This window comes from Leptonychotes weddellii, chromosome 12 (genome assembly GCF_054177405.1).
Source record: "Leptonychotes weddellii isolate Sample4059 chromosome 12, ASM5417740v2, whole genome shotgun sequence".
NCBI classification, from domain to species: Eukaryota; Metazoa; Chordata; class Mammalia; order Carnivora; family Phocidae; genus Leptonychotes; species Leptonychotes weddellii.
This window is the reverse complement of record NC_138380.1, coordinates 51,627,938-51,645,931: the sequence shown is the minus strand read 5'-3', so window position 1 is coordinate 51,645,931 and position 17,994 is coordinate 51,627,938. Positions and strand designations below refer to the sequence as shown.

Here is a 17,994-nt window from a genome sequence, read left to right as displayed (position 1 = left end):
CTACCTTTAATGCAGTGGCTCCCAGCCAGGGACAACTTTGCTCCCCAGGAAACATTTAACAACATATGAAGCCATTTTTGGTTATCAAAAGGTGGGGGGGGGGGGAGGTTAAGAAGAAGGTACTAGCACAGAGGCCAAGGATGTTGCTGTGTGCATCCTAATGCACAGGACAATTATTCACAACAATGAGGAGGAAAAAGAGGATGAGAAAGAGGAAAAAGAGAAGAAGGAGAAAGAAAGATGAAGAGATTACCTATTCTGGATTAAATATATTAACAATGATATTGCTGGAATAGATTCTGGTTCAAACTGAGGAAATCTTAATATAGTGAATATTCAATGATAAAAGGAAATTATTGGTAATTTTATTAGGTGTGACAATAATGCTGTATACTTTTTTAAATCCTCATTTAATACAATCCCTATCAAAATACAACAACATTTTTCACAGAACTAGAACAAACAATTCTAAAATTTGTATGGAACCACAAAAGACCCTAAATAGCCAAAGCAATCTTCAAAAAGAAAAGCAAAGCTGGAGGCATCACAATTCCGGACTTCAAATTATATTACAAAGCTGCAGTAATCAAAACAGTATGGTACCGGTACAAAAACAGACATATAGATCAACAGAACAGAAAACCCAGATATAAACCCACAACTATATGGTCAATTAATCTTCAACAAAGCAAGAAAGAACGTCCAATGGGAAAAAGACCATCTCTTCAACAAATGGTGTTGGGAAAACTGCACAGCAACATGTTAAAGAAAGAAACTGGACCACTCTTACACCATACACAGAAACAAACGCAAAATGGATGAAAGACCTAAATGTGAGACAGGAAACTATCAAAATCCTAGAAGAAAACACAGGCAATAACCTCTTTGACATCAGCCATGGCAATTTTTTTCTAGTTATGTCTCCTCAGGTATGGGAAACAAAAGCAAAAAGAAACTACTGGGACTACATCAAAATAAAAAGTTTCTGTACTGAGAAGGAAACAATTAACAAACTAAAATGCAACCCATGGGATGGGAGAAGATATCTGCAAATGACATATCTGATAAAAGGTTAGTATGCAAAATATATAAAGAATTTACACAACTCTGGGACACCTGGGTGGCTCAGTCTCAGTCAACTGATCCTCTGCCTTAGGCCTCAGGTCATGATCCTGGAGTTCCTGGATGGAGCCCAGAGGCAGGCTCCCTGCTCAGCAGGGAGTCTGCTTCTCCCTCTCCCTCTATTCCTCCCCCCACTCATGCTTTCTCTCTCACTCACTCTCTCTCAAATAAAATCTTAAAAAAAAAAAAGATTTACACAACTCAACACCCAAAAACCCAATAATCCAATTGAAAAATGGGCAGAAAACATGTACAGACATTTCACCAAAGACGACATCCAGATGGCCAACAGACACATGAAAAGATGTTCATCATCACTTACCATCAGGGAAATGCAAATCAAAACCACAATGAGATAGCACCTCACACCTGTCAGAATGGCTAAAATCAACAACACAAGTAACAACACGTGTTGGTGAGGATGTACAGAAAAAGGAATCCTAGTGCACTGCTGGTGGGAATGCAAATTGGTGCAGCCACTCTGCAAAACAGTATGGAGGTACCCCAAAAAGTTAAAAATAGAACCTCCCTATAACCCAGCAATCACACTACCGGGTATTTACCCAAAGAATTCAAAAACACTAATTTAAAGGGATATATTCACCCCTACGTTTATCATAGGATTATTTACAATAGCCAAGATATGAAAGCAACCCAAGTGTCCATCGACTGATTAATGGATAAAAATGTGAAATGTGTGCATATATAATATATGGAATTTTATCCAGGCATGAAATCTTGCCATTTGCAATGAGATGGATGGAGCTAGAGGGTATTATGCTAAGTGAAATAAGTCAGAGAAAGACAAATACCCTATGATTTCACTCATGTGTGTTATTTAACAAACAGGCAAAGCGGAAAGAGGAGGGTTGAAATCAAGAAACAGAGACTCACCATTAGAGAGAACTGATGGTTTCAAAGGGGAGGTGCGTTAAACAGGTGATGGAGCTTAAGGAGTACACTTGTCATTATGAGCACCAGGTAATTTTGGAATTGCTAAATCACCATATTGTACATCTGAAACTGATATAACACTGTATGCTAACTGTACTGGAATTAAAATAAAAACTTTTTTTAAAAAAGATTTTATTTATTTGACAGAGACACAGCGAGAGAGGGAACACAAGCAGGGGGAGTGGGAGAGGGAGAAGCAGGCTTCCTGCGGAGGAGGGAGTCCGATGCGGGGCTCGATCCCAGGACCCTGGGATCATGACCTGAGCCGAAGATAGACACTTAACGACTGAGCCACCCAGGCACCCCTTAAAATAAAACTTAAAAAGCCAAAAAAAAATCCATACTCTTGGGAGATTATGAGAGTATTCTGAGGAGAAGTGACATAATATCTGCAATTTACTTTAAAATGATTCAGCTACAACAACAAAAATAACACACAGAAGAGTCAGAAATAAAGCAAATATGACAAAATGTTAACAATACAGGTACTTGGTACATGAGTGCTAAAAGCATTATTTTCCAAGGTTTCTGTATGTTTGAAAAACTGCACTTTAAAAAATTGATTAAAATTATATATTTTATATATACTTTATATATATTTTATATATTTCTATAAATAATTTTAAAGATGTTCTTTCTAAATAATGGAGAGTGTCTTAATTCATTACATTTCTTGAAACAACGATGGAAATGTTTTATTGGGGAAGAGGGCATTATTCCACTATATTCCTCAAGACCAGAAAGAAAACATTAAAAAAAAAAAAAAAATTAAAATCTTGAATGTCCAGGTTTCTCAGTAATTTTCTTCCTATTCCATGAATACCTTACTATATCACTAAACTAAAATATAAAATGTATTGTTCTAATATAATACAGTATTGCACTAGGCTTTTCTAACCCAACAATCGGTCTACTGTCTACCTACCTTTTTGGGGCCACATTATACTACATAAAGATTCTCAAACATCAAGTCCATTTTCTGGCGCAGCTGGGTGGCTCCTGATTTCAGCTCAGGTCATGATCTCAGGGTCCTGAAATCAAGCCCTACCCTGCTCAGCCTGGATCCTACTGGAGATACTCTCTGTCCCTCTGCCCCTCCCCTGGCTCTCCCACATGCGCATGCATGCTCTCTAAATAAATAAACGAATATATAAATAAAATCTTTTTTAAGAAAATCAAGACCATTCTCTATCATTACCTCATACTGAAAAATAAGCTTAGTTACATGGCAATTCATATTCAGTGCCTTTGACAAAAATGAATTATAAAGAATGAATTTAACTAATACACCTGAAGATTTCCAAGTACAAAAGTGTTCCTCTACTAAAATCCACAAAACTTTTAGCACAGCAGTTCACAGGCACAAAAGCAAGACAAATCAGGCCATATTCCTAAACGGCCCCTCTTCTCTCATTCACACATGACTGGAACAATACACGAATGCAAGTTTCAATATTCAAACTCAACTTTTGCTTTCTCCCATCATACATCATCCAAGGGTAAATCAAAACAACACAAGCCTATCACAGTTGAGAGACCTAGATCTTTAATGCAAAGCCTAGCCATGAACTCTCACCAATCTTCTACCGTTTCTTCTTATGAAAAGGAGCATCCCCTAACACAACAGTCAGAGCCACCATTTACTACGTGCTTCGTATTGGCTAGGACCTTTGCTAACCACTTTATATATATTTCTCACAACAACTCTGACATAAGTTATATTACTAACTCTATTCTACAGATGAGGAAACAGCTAACTCATAGAACTGGGCCATGAACTGAGCTTGGTTTAAAATTCAAGCATGTTTTGAACCGTTATTTTACACTGACTCTCAAGTAGACTTTTTTTAAAGGAAGCGGGGAGGGGATGGGCAAGATTCTACACACAATGTTTGAATAATAAAATAAAAGTGATTTATTGAGATTCAAAAATTCAATTTATCAGAAAAACCTGAAGTAACTAAACTGACACTAACATCCTAAATCCCTTGTAGTCTTTAAAAATCTGATGTAGATTTTGTAAGTAATAGTATTCAGATAACTTCTAGGGTATGTTCTAGAGTTGGCACAGATACATATAAATTTCCTTCACATTCCTAACAGCTGTACAGTAACAACTCAGTATCAAAACAATGACCCTGAAAGTACTAAAAGATCCTTTTAATTCACAATAAAAAAACAAAGCTCAACAGTGTTCATTAACTCAGAGATCACGAGTCTCTTTAATGAAGATAAATTCAGACAAGAGGCATACCATCATAAAAAAATTATACTGCACTATATTGTTTTAAATATATATATACTGTTTTATTTGTTCACCTCTTAAATTAACAACAGAAAAATATTTTTATACCCATTCGTGGTAAGTTAAAAATGAAAATGGCCTGTTTAATTTATTGGCAAGAGGGAGGAAAGGGTAAAGGTTAGGGGAAAAGCCCTGAGAGGGCAAGCTGCAAGCTTACAGACAGGAGAATAATAAAAGAAGCAAGGGAAAATAATCAACACATCCACAAAGCATCACCAACAAGAAGGAAAAAATAAGTACAGAAAGGAAAATAAAGAAAGATACAGATTCACCCACAAAGGATTTTGATGGCGTAATCTCCAGCTAAGTAAAATGTTTTTATAACAGGAACACCCCCTCCTTGTGTATAAGTTTATTATTGGATGAATGCAGATAGGCGGCTGTTGTATGAAGGGATTGAAATAATGTATATGCTTAGTATCCATTATTTAGACTTGTAAGTACAAATTTTATTTGTAATAACATAGCCCTCAGTCCTTTCCTTAACTCACTGCACAATACTAATACAAATCACGCCACTATATATATTTTTTAAACAAAGGATTTTTACATTCCTCGCCTATTCCCTATAAAAGGAACAATCCAAAAGAACTTATATAAATTCAAAGCTACTTTACGTAAAACTTTATCAAAATGACAAGAATCATAGTACTTCTCATAACGGAAAACTATGTAACACTGGCATTTTTAAAGCCAGTGAATATGAAATTGTACTACAACTTTTTCCCTTTCACTCACCTACAGTAAAAGCTTTAATATAGAAGAGATATACCGGTTAGTCAAAAGTTCTAGTTATGACCAATTCATATTGTACAGGTATCACCTCTTCGATTTCCTCCTGAAATTCAGTCTAAATCTAGCTCTCAACGTAATACATAAATTAGAAAGTTAGTAAAAACTTAGGGAAGAATTAGATCATCTGGATCAAAGAGGACTTCTTTGTTTTATTTGACTTTTTAAAACCTCCACTATGAAACAAAGAACACAGAAAACAACTTCAAACACTAAATTCTAAGTTATGAAAATAAATTACTTTCTATTTACATCTGAAGAAATAATAAAACCTAGTATTTACTGAATGTTACTGTGGGAAACATTATTCACAGGATTTAACATGTCATTTCACTTAATACTTAACTGGCGTAAGTACCATTAATTTACAGTCACGCAGATGAGAAAACTAAGGTTCAAAAAAGTTAATAACTTTCCAAAGTCAAAATGCTCTAAAGTGACAAAACTTTGATTCAAATCCAAATAATCTGACACCAGCCATCGCTCTTAATCTTCAGCATACACTCTTCAGAAATTAGAATGTTCAATTTGTGATTAGAAAATACATATATGTACGTATATAAAGATTTATAGATAGGTAGAAAAAAGATGACTAACACTCTGTGCCCCAGTACAAAGATAATCACACTAAATTTTGCATTAGTGCCTATTACTTGATTCAATATTCTGAGTTATCAGACATTAACTTGCTGAGCTTTAGTTCATAAAACACACTTTTAATAAATTACAAAATACTCTGAAACCTAATTGATTTTTCTAAAATTTTTATGTAATCAACATACCCACTCTTTGTAAAATACATTATATTTCAGGGGTTTTTTTCTTTGTTGTTACACCTTTCAAGCTGCCTTCAACCTCCCCCTATCCCATTTCCTCTTTTTCTGCTTTGACCAGGATTTGACTATTCCAAAGGTTTAAGTGTTGAGCACTTAGGTGCTACCTCAAGAAAATGTGTCAGGGGCGCCTGGGTGGCTCAGTCATTAAGCATCTGTCTCTAGCTCAGGTCATGATCCCAGAGTCCTGGGATCAAGCCCCGCATCAGGCTCCCTGCTCGGCGGGAAGCCTGCTTCTCTTTCTCTCCCACTCCCCCTGCTTGTGTTCCCTCTCTCGCTGTCTCTCTGTCAAATAAATAAAATCTTTAAAAAAAAAAAAAAAAAAGAAAATGTGTCAGATGTTAGTAATTAACATCGGGCATAAAAATAGCTGTTATATTAATAACTGCAATCTGATTAAATACCCTGAGAAAAATATACCATCTCAAATAAACTCGAGAAGACACATCAAGAACTAATCTAAAGTACAATATTATGACTTAAAGAAACACTGGATAACACATATCTTAAAATCAGACCAATCACTGCCCAAAATTTATGTAATAACTAAAATGAGATGAAATTTTATTTCATATTTAATTCTTCCATTAACACGGCACAACTTCAATCAGTTTTATAATTTCCAAGCCTCAAATGATAGTGACTCCAAAACCATTCTCCACACATGCACGTTGTCACTCAACTCTAGCCTTAAAAGTCACAATACAAAGAATCACACACTCTCTAGTGCCAAACCATAGCCAAGCTAAAAATAGCTCCAGGGTTCCAGGAGCAAAACCAATTCAGGTTTAAGCATAGTAACATCCAAGGACTCTCCAATCATGCAGAGCTCCAGTGAAAAGCAAAACAAGACTGGGGATTTCACAGATGCATCAGATAAAAAGGTTCCTCAGGAAATTGGGAGAAAACAGTGCAATAAACCAACAACAGTAAATTATTCCAGATGATGTATATAAAGTGTCTGGTACTAACTTAAAGATCATAAACCAGTTTAATTTTTCAAAGCTGAACACAGAATTGTTTCATTGAACTTTTCTGGTACATATCATTTCTGAATTTATAATGGAACTGTAGATGGCTTGAAATGATCTAACAATGTTCTGTCTCTAACAATGACACAGAGAGGCTTTTTAGTCGAGATTATGGTAGCAGCTGCCCTCCTTGAAAATGTACCCCCCAAATTTCCAACTTTTTGAAATCCATGACCAAATTTTTCCTCAAACTTGAAGACTTTCAAGATAGCATTAAAGGTTATACAAACTGTGAAACACTCAACAAAACACCACAAAAATCAGCATTATTGTACTGAGAAACAAAGTTTTATCTAGTTCAGGAATACAAATTTTAAGTAGTACACATAAAATCATAATAAAAATTAAGTATTAAGATATACAAGATAAAATCTAAGTTGTTCTTGCATTTGTAATTGGTCATATGAAAATAAGATCAATCTAACCATATTTTTACCTGTAAGAAAAATTAAGACAGAAAAACATTCTAAAGAAAAGTCTGGTGTTCAGCTTTTTTTGGTCAAATTTCTGTTTTGTGATCCCAAACACAATATTCAACCACAGTATCCTATTAAAAACTATCTAATGGACACTGATAGTAACCAATCCTTGAAAGGTAATTAATGTGATAGCATTAATTTATGGTAGACAATTGTTGTCTTAATTATTTTTCACTTTTACCTTAATCTTACTGAAAAGAATATTTAACATTCATTCCCTCAAAAGATATTTAATGAGGAGCAGGAACTGGGAACACAACTGTAAGCCCCATCTTCAGGAGCTTGCAATCAGTAAGGAAGAAACACAAAATAAACATATAAATGAATATATAATAGATGAGGGTGGAGACTAAGCATTACTTTCATCAGGGTAACAGAATTCAGCTGGATCCTTCAGTAGACTATGGTAGACCCCTTAAGGAGATTTAAAGAGTCTTTTCAGAAAAAAACAAAAACAAAGAACATGACAAATTCACAGATTTTTTTGCCTCTCTGTTCTCTCTTTTTTTTTTTTTCATTTATTATGAATTAGCTTGAAGCAAATACAGAAAGGAGAGATGGGCTGACTCTTCAATAGCAAGGAGATACTCATTTTAGAGCTGCCATCTCATCCAAACTGGTAGTTTTACCTGGAGTTATAAAGCTAATGCAAGTAATGACCTTTTAATTACATACTCCAACCTTTTCTTCCGCTTAATTTTTCATCCTTTAATTATGTTATCGGTTTTATTTTGACAAAAGACCTCAAGGCTTCAGCTGAATGATTGACAAACTGGCACAATTTAGCTCTGATAGTGAACTTCCTGAGGGCAGGTTTCAGATCTGACTCACTGCTTCAACACCAGAACTTCTCAGGTGCCTACCACACAGTAGGTGTATTTGTGTTTGGTGAACAAATTAAACCACAAAAATTAATCTCTAGTGCAAGTTATAACCAAAGCCTTATGGAAATTATCCTAAACAACAGGTTTTCCTGTTGTTTAGGATAATTTCTTTTCCCACAAATATTTAATATGTAGAAATGACTGCTAACCCTCAAATAAGTAACCTTTTTCAAAATATTTTTTAGAACTTCTTTTTCAAAAATGCTTTGGAATCAGTTTACCAACTACACAGGAAACTAACCTCATTACTAGTTTGCAAGACAGGCTCTAAGTCTACTTTTTTTTTTTTCCTTTCACTTCTTTTAATCTATTCTCTGCCTCCCCTATATCTGCACCAATAGCCAGGAGGCACCCTCTTTCTCCAGGGATCCATCCATCCACCCACTAAGAAGCCAATGAGCCATAAAGCTAGATGGAGCCTAGGACTTGGATTCATATCAGTGCAAGGCATACAGAAAAAGAACTTGATGTATTAACCACTAATACTTGTATAATGATTGACAATTTACAAAGTTGTACTCTATCATTTTATCTGATCTTCACAACAATATGAGAGCCGCTAGGAAGTGCTATTATCCAATTTTATAAACAAGGTAACTAAGACTCAAAAATTTCAAACAACTTCCCTAATGTCACATCATAAATAAGTGAAGTCGGGACTCATCCTTATACTACTTAACATATAGGTTGTCTGTTGCCTCACTACTGTGGTAGGTGTGATTTATTGATAGACATGAGGATGCATCACCACCACGAGTCCAGCCTATTTATTCACTCAATTTTAACCCCTTTTTTAGGTAAAATAGTTTAAAAGCTGTCCACTTGCTTTAATTCAAAGTTCCCTCTCCTCCCAAATATTTAGTGTTGTAACATAATAATAAAAAAAAGGCAAAAAAAAAAAAAACAACTAAACTTGAGAAATAGAAAGTCAATTTCAGATTAACATCAATAGAGAGGACACTTAATGGTCTGTAAAACCACAAAATTTCAAAACACATTGTAAAAACCATACTCTGAGACCCTCACTCAGGGAATGCCATAAAGTCACTTAGCTTCACCCCCAAATGGCTAGCTATTGAGTGATCAGCACTGAAAACTTCCCCATGATAGAACCTATTTTCTTCCTCTTCCAAAAGCTCATCCTTTTCCATTATTACTCAGCTAACACAGCTTGGTTGATTCCACCTGAAGCAAACCTCCTCTCATAACCTTTTTCTTCTCCCTTTAAGAGATTTCTCTTCATTCCACAGTTACACTAGAAATGAGACTAAACCTAAGTAAGCTGTGAAAAGCTATATATATGCTGGCAATTACTACATAAAGAGATGAAAAGCAAATAGGTTTTCCAGTGGCCTTATGACATATAACCAATACCTTTAATCTTTATTTTTTTTTAAGATTTTATTTATTTGTCAGAGAGAGAGCACACACGCCACAGGGGAAGAGTGGCGGCAGAGAGAAGCAGACTCCCCCCGACTGAGCAAGGAGGCCGATGTAGAACTCACTCCCAGGACCCTGGGATCATGACCTGAGCTGAACGCAGATGTTTAACCGAATGAGCCACCCAGGCGTCCCTACCCTTAATCTTTAAAACTACAAACATTTCTACTTATTTCTTAGTTCTTCTCCCAAATTTAATTCTGTATTTTCCCAAATAAAATAATTTCATAAACTTGTAGCAATTAATGTAACTTTTATTTTTTTATAAAGATTTTATTATTTATTTGACAGGAGTGAGAGAGAGGGGGCATGAGCCAGGGGAGGGGCAGAGAAGCAGACTCCCCGCTGAGCAGGGAGCCAGATGTGGGACTGATTCCCAGGACTCTGGGATCCCGACCTGAGCCGAAGGCAGACGCTTACCTGACTGAGCCACCCAGGCACCCAACATAACACTTTTAATCATAAACATACAGTAGACTAGTTAAGAAAATATTTTTTTATCAATGTCTACAGAAAACTGGTCAACAAACTTTGGAACAATCCATCCAAACACCAGAGTCATATACACTGATATCTCCCTATCTAGGACTCCCAAGGACAGTTATGAAAAACTAAAACCTCTATTTTAATATTTCAAAATACTGAATGGAAGACATGTTTAATATAAAGTTGTAGGGTGTAACTAAAATGTCACATATATTTGCTTTTGCTTCAAATTTATCAACTAGCTAGCAACCTACTGATCAGGAATGATGAACAAGGAGTATATGTGTGCTAGATTAATAAAACATAATGAAAATATTTATGAATATAATTTATTTATAAACTCGGAAAATCTGGAATCAAAAGGGAAAAAATAAATCAAAGACCCTTTAAAATTCTTTTTTTAAGATTTTATTTTTATTTATTTTTTTAATATTTTATTTATTTGACAGAGAGAGAGACATCGAGAGAGGGAACACAAGCAGGGGCAGAGGGAGAGGGAGAAGCAGGCTTCCCGCCGAGCAGGGAGCCCGATGTGGGGCTCGATCCCAGGACCCTGGGATCATGACCTGAGCCGAAGGCAGACGCTTAACGACTGAGCCACCCGGGCGTCTCGTTTTTATTTTTATTTTTAAGTGATCTCTACATCCAACATGGGGCTTAAACTCACAACCCTGAGATCCAAAATCACACATTCTACCAACTGAGCCAGCCAGGTGCCCCACCCATTTAAAATTCTTGAGAAATGGTTGGCAATATTCAACTCGGTTTATCAAAAGATGCTAAACAATGTTGTGTGTACAGTTAGCAGCCAGCCCCATTCTAGACAGTAATGTCCTTCCATTCCCCTTATAAAATCTCTTTCCTACTTCCTAACATCCTTTAGGTGCCAATGGAGCTATGATTCTTTTTCTGGTTAGAAGCCTTTACAATATCATTAATCATTTAAAAAACAGCTCGTGTAGTTTAAAGATTAACGCATCCCAAGAATATTTCTCTTAACAAATATACTAACAAAAGCAAGGTATAATTTTTTACTAAACACTTCTTATTGGCAAGAGTGTGTTAAAAAGAGCCCCCAAAATCCTTCCTTGCTGCACAACTCATCACATCCCAGGATTTCCCAGAGAGACACACAAGAAACTCTGTTAAGTCTCTGTATTAGAGTTCTCCAGAGAAACAGAACCAATAGGAAATAATTGTGTTTTTTTAAGGGGGTTTATTATGAAGGAGTGGTTCATATGATCATGGGGGCTGAGAAGTCCCACAGTCTGCCATCTGAAAGCTGGAGACCCAGGAAAACTAGTGGTAATTCAGTCCAAAGGCCTGAGAACCAGGGGACCAATGATTTAAATCCCAGTCCAAGGGAAGAAGATAAAATGAGATGTGATGTCCCAGCTCTAATAGTAAGGCAGAGGGGAAAAAAGGGCAAATTCCTCCTTCCTCTACCTGTAGTTCTATTCAGGCCCTCAAGGGATTAGAGAGTGCCCACCCATAATAGGAAGAGCAATCTACTTTAAAGAGTCCACTGATTGAAATGTCAATCTCATCCTCATCCAGATACACCCTAAAAGACACACCCAGAAATACTGTTAAATCTGGGCACCCTATGGCCAGTTAAGCTGACAAATAAAATTACCCATCACATGGTTAAACAATTTTGCAATAGAATGCAAACTCTATCACCTTTGAGAACAAATCACCTATCAAAAGCTATGAAAATCCCGAAAGAACTTCCTTTGTGCAAATATCTGTAAAATGTATTTGAAACACAAAATTTTATTCCCTTAACAACTATTAATCTGGGACTTCTAAAAGTGCTAGAGTCCGCCTTTTCCCATCTGTATCTTGTTAACCACAAAAGCTACAATTAGTGTCAATATATAAAAACCAATAAATCTGGGGGCGCCTGGGTGGCTCAGTCGTTAAGCGTCTGCCTTCGGCTCAGGTCATGATCCCAGGGTCCTGGGATCTAGCCCCACATCGGGCTCCCTGCTCCACGGAGAGCCTGCTTCTCCCTCTCCCACTCCCCCTGCTTGTGTTCCCTCTCTCGCTGTGTCTCTGTCAAATAAATATTAAAAAAAAAAAAACAATAAATCTAGGTGGCAGTGACTTAACACAAATATAAACCATTTTTATTTAACATTTACTAATGCCTCACATTTGCACACAACCCGAATTATTAAGCTTAAACAGCTACAATGTTTTACTACATATTTCTGAAAGCACAAGACAAATGTCAACAGGCTGGTAACTGCTCGTTATGCAAAAAACAACCTCCAGAGTATACCACAGCCCTGGTTTAAATTCAACATATTTTCCTACAACTTCTATACCTTTAGTTCTCTGTAATAATAAATGCTCAGAATCATAACCCTAATAGCTTTTGAAAAAAAGTTTAAAAATGTGTTTAAAGAAAATCCATTGATAAATACTTCTTTATATCCTAATGTATTTCATTATATTCTAATGCTGTGAAAATTCAGATTAACTGAAACAAATCCTCAAGTAAACATCCCATACCCTAATTCTGATATATGTATACTTTTTTTAAAAAAGAGAGCAGTGGAGGGTGAATAGGTATTAAACAAATAATTTTCAAGTATACTTTTAACAAATAGGAGTAACATTAAGAAGAAGTCCTAACAGGGGCAAAGACAGTAGAAGGGGAAAAAGATTAACTAGACATTTAAAACAAACAAATCTGTCATCCCTATGTGGAAAATGCAAAAGACACATGGATATGGCTAGCAAGTCTTCTAAGTATTTCATTTGTATTGAGAATGAAAATAATACAAATTAAAGCCAAAAAGTTTAAATCGGAAACTGTTAACTGCCCTTTAGAGAGAGAAAAAAAAGGGGGGGGGGGCAAGAGGACCTACTGGGCTGTACTTTCAATTCACACTAATCTATCATATCACAGGTTTCAAAGTTCAATATACATATTAATTTGCTCAACTAGGTAATTTTTCCATTAACTTAAAATGGCTCTTAATTGATCACTTGCACAGTTTCTCATTTCTGTAAAGGTTTCAAAGACCTATTTTGAAAAATGCAAAACTTTTTCATATGCATGTTTATCATTACTGCTATTATTATGTATCTATATACTTGGCATCCCCATCCTGGTTCAAAAAAAAAACTTAAACCTAAAAATAGTCTCTACTGATGATTATCAGCTACAAAAGAAAATTAATGATGCATTCCACACTGAGCCACAAAAACAGCACACAATGTGGAATAAAAGGACCTAGGTGTGACTCTTGGTTCCACCACCTGTTACATAATTTTAAGCAAACTATTTTAACTCTGTCTTCTCATCTGGCTATCGAGGACAGTATCTCCTACCTCAATGCTGAGATGTCAAAGAACCAAGCAGATAGTACCACTCACCACTTTCTGAGCACAGGGTCTGCTTGTTGAACAAGAGATTCTTTTTTAACATAGCTCATCATTATATATTTTAAGATCTAACATGAATTAAATCACTTCCCCTAATATCTCCTGATCTATGTTAGAACGAGGAGAAGCAATAAAACGGAGTCCCACACTATTAATTTTTTAGTAACCAATACTGAGTAAAATTTTCTAATATATTTCAAAATAGGACTATTTCTGAGCATTAGAAACAAAAGGCTAAGGTAAAGTAAAAAGTCTTTCTCAAGTAATAATTCTCAGTTTCCCTACTGACAATATTCGGACAAGACAGTAGTGTATTAGGGGCGCCTGGGTGGCTCCGTTGGTTAAGCAACTGCCTTCAGCTCGGGTCATGATCCCGGAGTCCTGGGATCGAGTCCTGGATCGGGCTCTCGGCTCCAGTGGGAGCCTGCTTCTCCCTCCAACCCCCTACCCTCTCTCCTCTCATGCTGTTTCTCTCTCTCTCTCTCAAATAAATAAAATAAAATCTTTAAAAAAAAGATAGTAGTGTATTATAAAATCGATCAAGAGAGCTGAAAATTACTCACTGAAAGCTATACAGTCAGAATTCTGTACTAGGTCAGGAGATGGGATTCAAGTTTCACATTTGCCACTAATAAATGTTGACCTTGGACCAGTCTCTGGGCTTCAGTTTTCTAATCTATAAAATGACTACTACAAACCAAAGATAAAATCCAAGTACCATTTAATCTGGGCCTTCGTAGTAGTTAACAGAATGGACTCGGAAGGGACTGCCAAGGTGGGAAACCTGGATCGGCTACTTACAAGCTTTGCACCAGTAACACACAAAGCACTACAGTACATCTTACTGGCATCAATGACTTACTATTTAAAATATTTCACTGAAACACGAAATCATTTTACAATACAGAAGCTTAGAAGGTACAGTCCTTCCAAATCAAGGCACTAGCATTTTACTAGAAGACAATGAGCTCATGTGATAGCATTACAACTCTTTAAAACATGCTAGCCTAAGCCAAGTTTCATCATAAGATCATGTCATAAAATATCACACGTTAAAGACTCCACTGAAACTTATTATAAGGCTAATTATTCTCACCAAAATATCACACTGAAGGTAAAAATACAACTTCTGCTACTCAGATCTTTTTTTTAACCTAATACTGCTAATGACAACAGAAAGTTATATCATAATCTCTGAGAATTTAATAAACTCCAGGAATGAAAAATATGTGAAATTTAGAAATATTAAGTGAGGAGCGCCTGGGTGGCTCAGGCCATGATCCCAGGGTCCAGGGATCAAGCCCCAAATCAGGCTCCCTGCTCAGCAGGAAGCCTGCTTCTCCCTCTCCCGCTCCCCCTGCTTGTGTTCCCTCTCTGTCAAATAAATAAAATCTTAAAAAAAAAAAAAAAAAGAAATATTAAGTGAGCTACAAACTACTAGAAATAAGGAGTTCATGAATTACAATTAACCAGTAAGTATTTACCAGAGACATCATAGCCGAGGCTCTGTGCGCAAATCAAGTGCAAATAGCAAAGTGTGAATTTCCTCAGAGGTTTATCAAATTGGAAAGGCAAGTAAATCCTTTTTCATCACATTTTAACACAATAAAAGCCACTCATCTACAAACGATTTTATTTCCTTTTGGCCCAGGTAGGAATACTTCCTGTTGCCCATTAAAATTGTTTCCTATCTTTAACTCAGCCCACAAAGATGCCCAAACTAGTCCCTGACAGCTGACATCGGAACCTTCAAAGGACTTCAAGCAAGTAGCTTCTAAGACATTTCCTCAAATCCACAAGCTGCAGAATTTATCTTCAATGACGCCTACACCAGCATATACCACTACACATAACTGTGTTAACTTGGGTCAAGTATCTAATTAGACCAATTTAGTTCTTGCCCTTAAAGTATTGCTAGTAAAGGCAAACTCTACAAAGGCAGACTCTTCAAAAAGTCTGCTTTTTGCAATGGACATGAGGCACTAGAAAATGATTGGCTAGTCATAGTTGCCCTACTTCCATTTCAGGTTCAAGTTTAAAAAAAAAAAAAACTGTTCCACAAAGGGTACCAAGGGAGCCTTAAGCAAATCAAGAGTGTAGATGCTAAACTGAACTTTCTGATTCCTACGATTCAAAAAGGTGACAGGGTGTGGGGGTGGGGAGGGGGTACGGTGATATAACTGGGCTATTCAAGTGTCGTTTGAGAAAGAAGGTCCACTTCACGAAGTAGGCAAAGTAGGGGGTGGGTAAAAACTGGTCTGGCCAAGTGACAAACCCAGGATGCTGACTGAGCTTGGAGGTGGAGGGCCCTGGAGGCCGGGACCGGAGAAGGGAGGTCTCGGGCAAACCGTAGGGGAACAGGAACCAGCAGCAATGCAGAGAGACCAACGCTGCCACAGAGCAGCGTGTAAGGGGACACCACGAAGGAAGCGATGAGTTAGGAGGTAGCGACAGCAGGAGGGTGACCAGTGCCACGGGCGACGGTCAAGTGGCAACTGCGAAAGAAGAGGCACAGCAGCCGGAGGTGGCGGGACTCTGTTGAGTCAGCACAGCTCCTATTCAAGGGGGCACTTGTAGGATCCCCGCTGCTCCTCGGGCCCCGGGGCCCGCTACGGAGGGTCAGGCCCGCGGGCGGGAGAAATGATGTTCTCGGAAGAGCTGGCGCCGGCCCCTTCCCCATTTCACAGGTAAACACTGGCCGCCGTCGCCGCTTACCTCTGTTAACATTATTACACCCCGGGGAAGTGAGCTCCTCCCTAGCCTCGCCGCATGGCAACAGCCGTAGCAGCAGCGAAAACTGCCCGAGCCGCCGCCAACGGCCGAAACAGCTCCTTCAGTCCTCTCCCGGGCGGCGGCTTTACTCGGCTTTGCTGGCTTCCCCCCGGCCCGGCTGCTCGCGACGGACGCGCCGCCATCTTGGAAGAGCGACGTCCGCGTCTTTCTGCGACGTGCGCTCCCATTGGTGAGCGCAGGAGCCGCCGGCGACTCGTGACCGTCTCCATGGCGCCGGCGCGTGGAGAAGTGGAGGCGGACGCCTCGCGGCCCACTCGGCCACAGCGGTGAGGCCTCCGAAGCTGCGTTCTCAGGCGGACTTGGGACTGCTGGGAGTGGAGACGGGGCCCAGGGCAGGGCCAGCCCGGGATCCGGCGGGCGCGTCCGCAGAGTTCGCTCGTCCTCCGCCGCACGCCGGGGTGGGCCGACTCTGGGGTGGAGCGAGACCCGCAGAGACCGAGCCTTTGACTGATGGCGCTGCGAACCTCGCGCGTCTCGGGGACAAGGCGGCAGATGTCCTGTAGAAAAACTTTCCTCTCGCATTTCCTTTGCCCAGCAGCGACCGAGGAGCATGCGGAGGGTCGGGTCCCTCCGCGAATGGGGTTAAATATGATCTGAAACTGCTCCCCGCGCAGTTCCTCTCTTCCTGAACTTTGACAGAAACTTTCCTTTGTCCTTACCAGTCGTCAGCGAACCCCTTTCTGGTGTGTGCGACAGGTTGTAGAACTGATACAGGCATATCAGCTTTACCCACTATCCTAGCGGTTCGGACTGTCGCAGATTAGGTGATTGGCCAGCACCTGCATAACAATGAGGGCCGAGTTTCGCTTCTTCTAAGAGACCTAAAAACAAAACAAAAAAGTAAAGCCACTTTTGCTTTTTAACTGCCATTTCAACAGTTCTACTGGCTTCTTGATAGAATATGTATCAGTGCAAATTTCAGCAGGTGTCATTGTAAATAGTGCCAGCTTAAAATGGGACTGAACTCGGGCACTCTGTGCATAGAAGTCCCTGAGACTGACACCATTCTGAATCTACTACTAGATGGGTTACATTGTGTGGAATTGGAGGCAGTCACTTCTACCTGAATTTGAATGAAAGTAGTTTACCTGAACCTGCTGTCAAAGCGTGTTAACTCTGGTGTGTGTTAGAAACTAGTTTACAAGGAAATTTGAAGATTTTCAGATTTTTACAGGGGGTACAAAGGCATTTGGGAAAACTAATGCCAATAGTTCATTCCCCTTTCCGGAATCTCCTTACCCACACCTCGACTCCTTTCCTTAACAATGGTACTATTTTATAAAATGAAATTTAACACATTACTCTCATATTCTCAAAGTACTAAGTGAAGGCATTACAGACTTGTGTTACCACTATTCTGTTGTATCCTCACCAAGGAAACAAAATTGTTCATTTAGGTAGTCTGGTAGAAATTCAAGAAAAACCTTCATTTTAGTGAATTCAACTAATTGAGGCAAAGTAGTTTTTGTTGTTGTT

General features: G+C 38.3%; 1 protein-coding gene across 6 annotated transcripts in view; it reads right to left on the bottom strand.

Annotated features, from left to right (window-relative positions):
* The window catches only part of SNX13 (sorting nexin 13), a 124,546-nt gene extending 106,790 nt beyond the window's left edge, over nucleotides 1-17,756 (bottom strand). The window contains exon 1 of one of the 6 annotated variants that reach the window (XM_081800447.1): nucleotides 16,441-17,756. In XM_081800447.1, the coding sequence (XP_081656573.1) occupies nucleotides 16,441-17,070 (630 nt within the window). In that variant the 5' untranslated portion in view covers nucleotides 17,071-17,756. The remainder of the gene's footprint in view (nucleotides 1-16,440) is intronic. The other 5 variants (XM_081800446.1, XM_081800443.1, XM_081800444.1 and 2 more) reach the window with 5 other exon arrangements.
* Nucleotides 17,757-17,994: the final 238 nt, after the last annotated feature.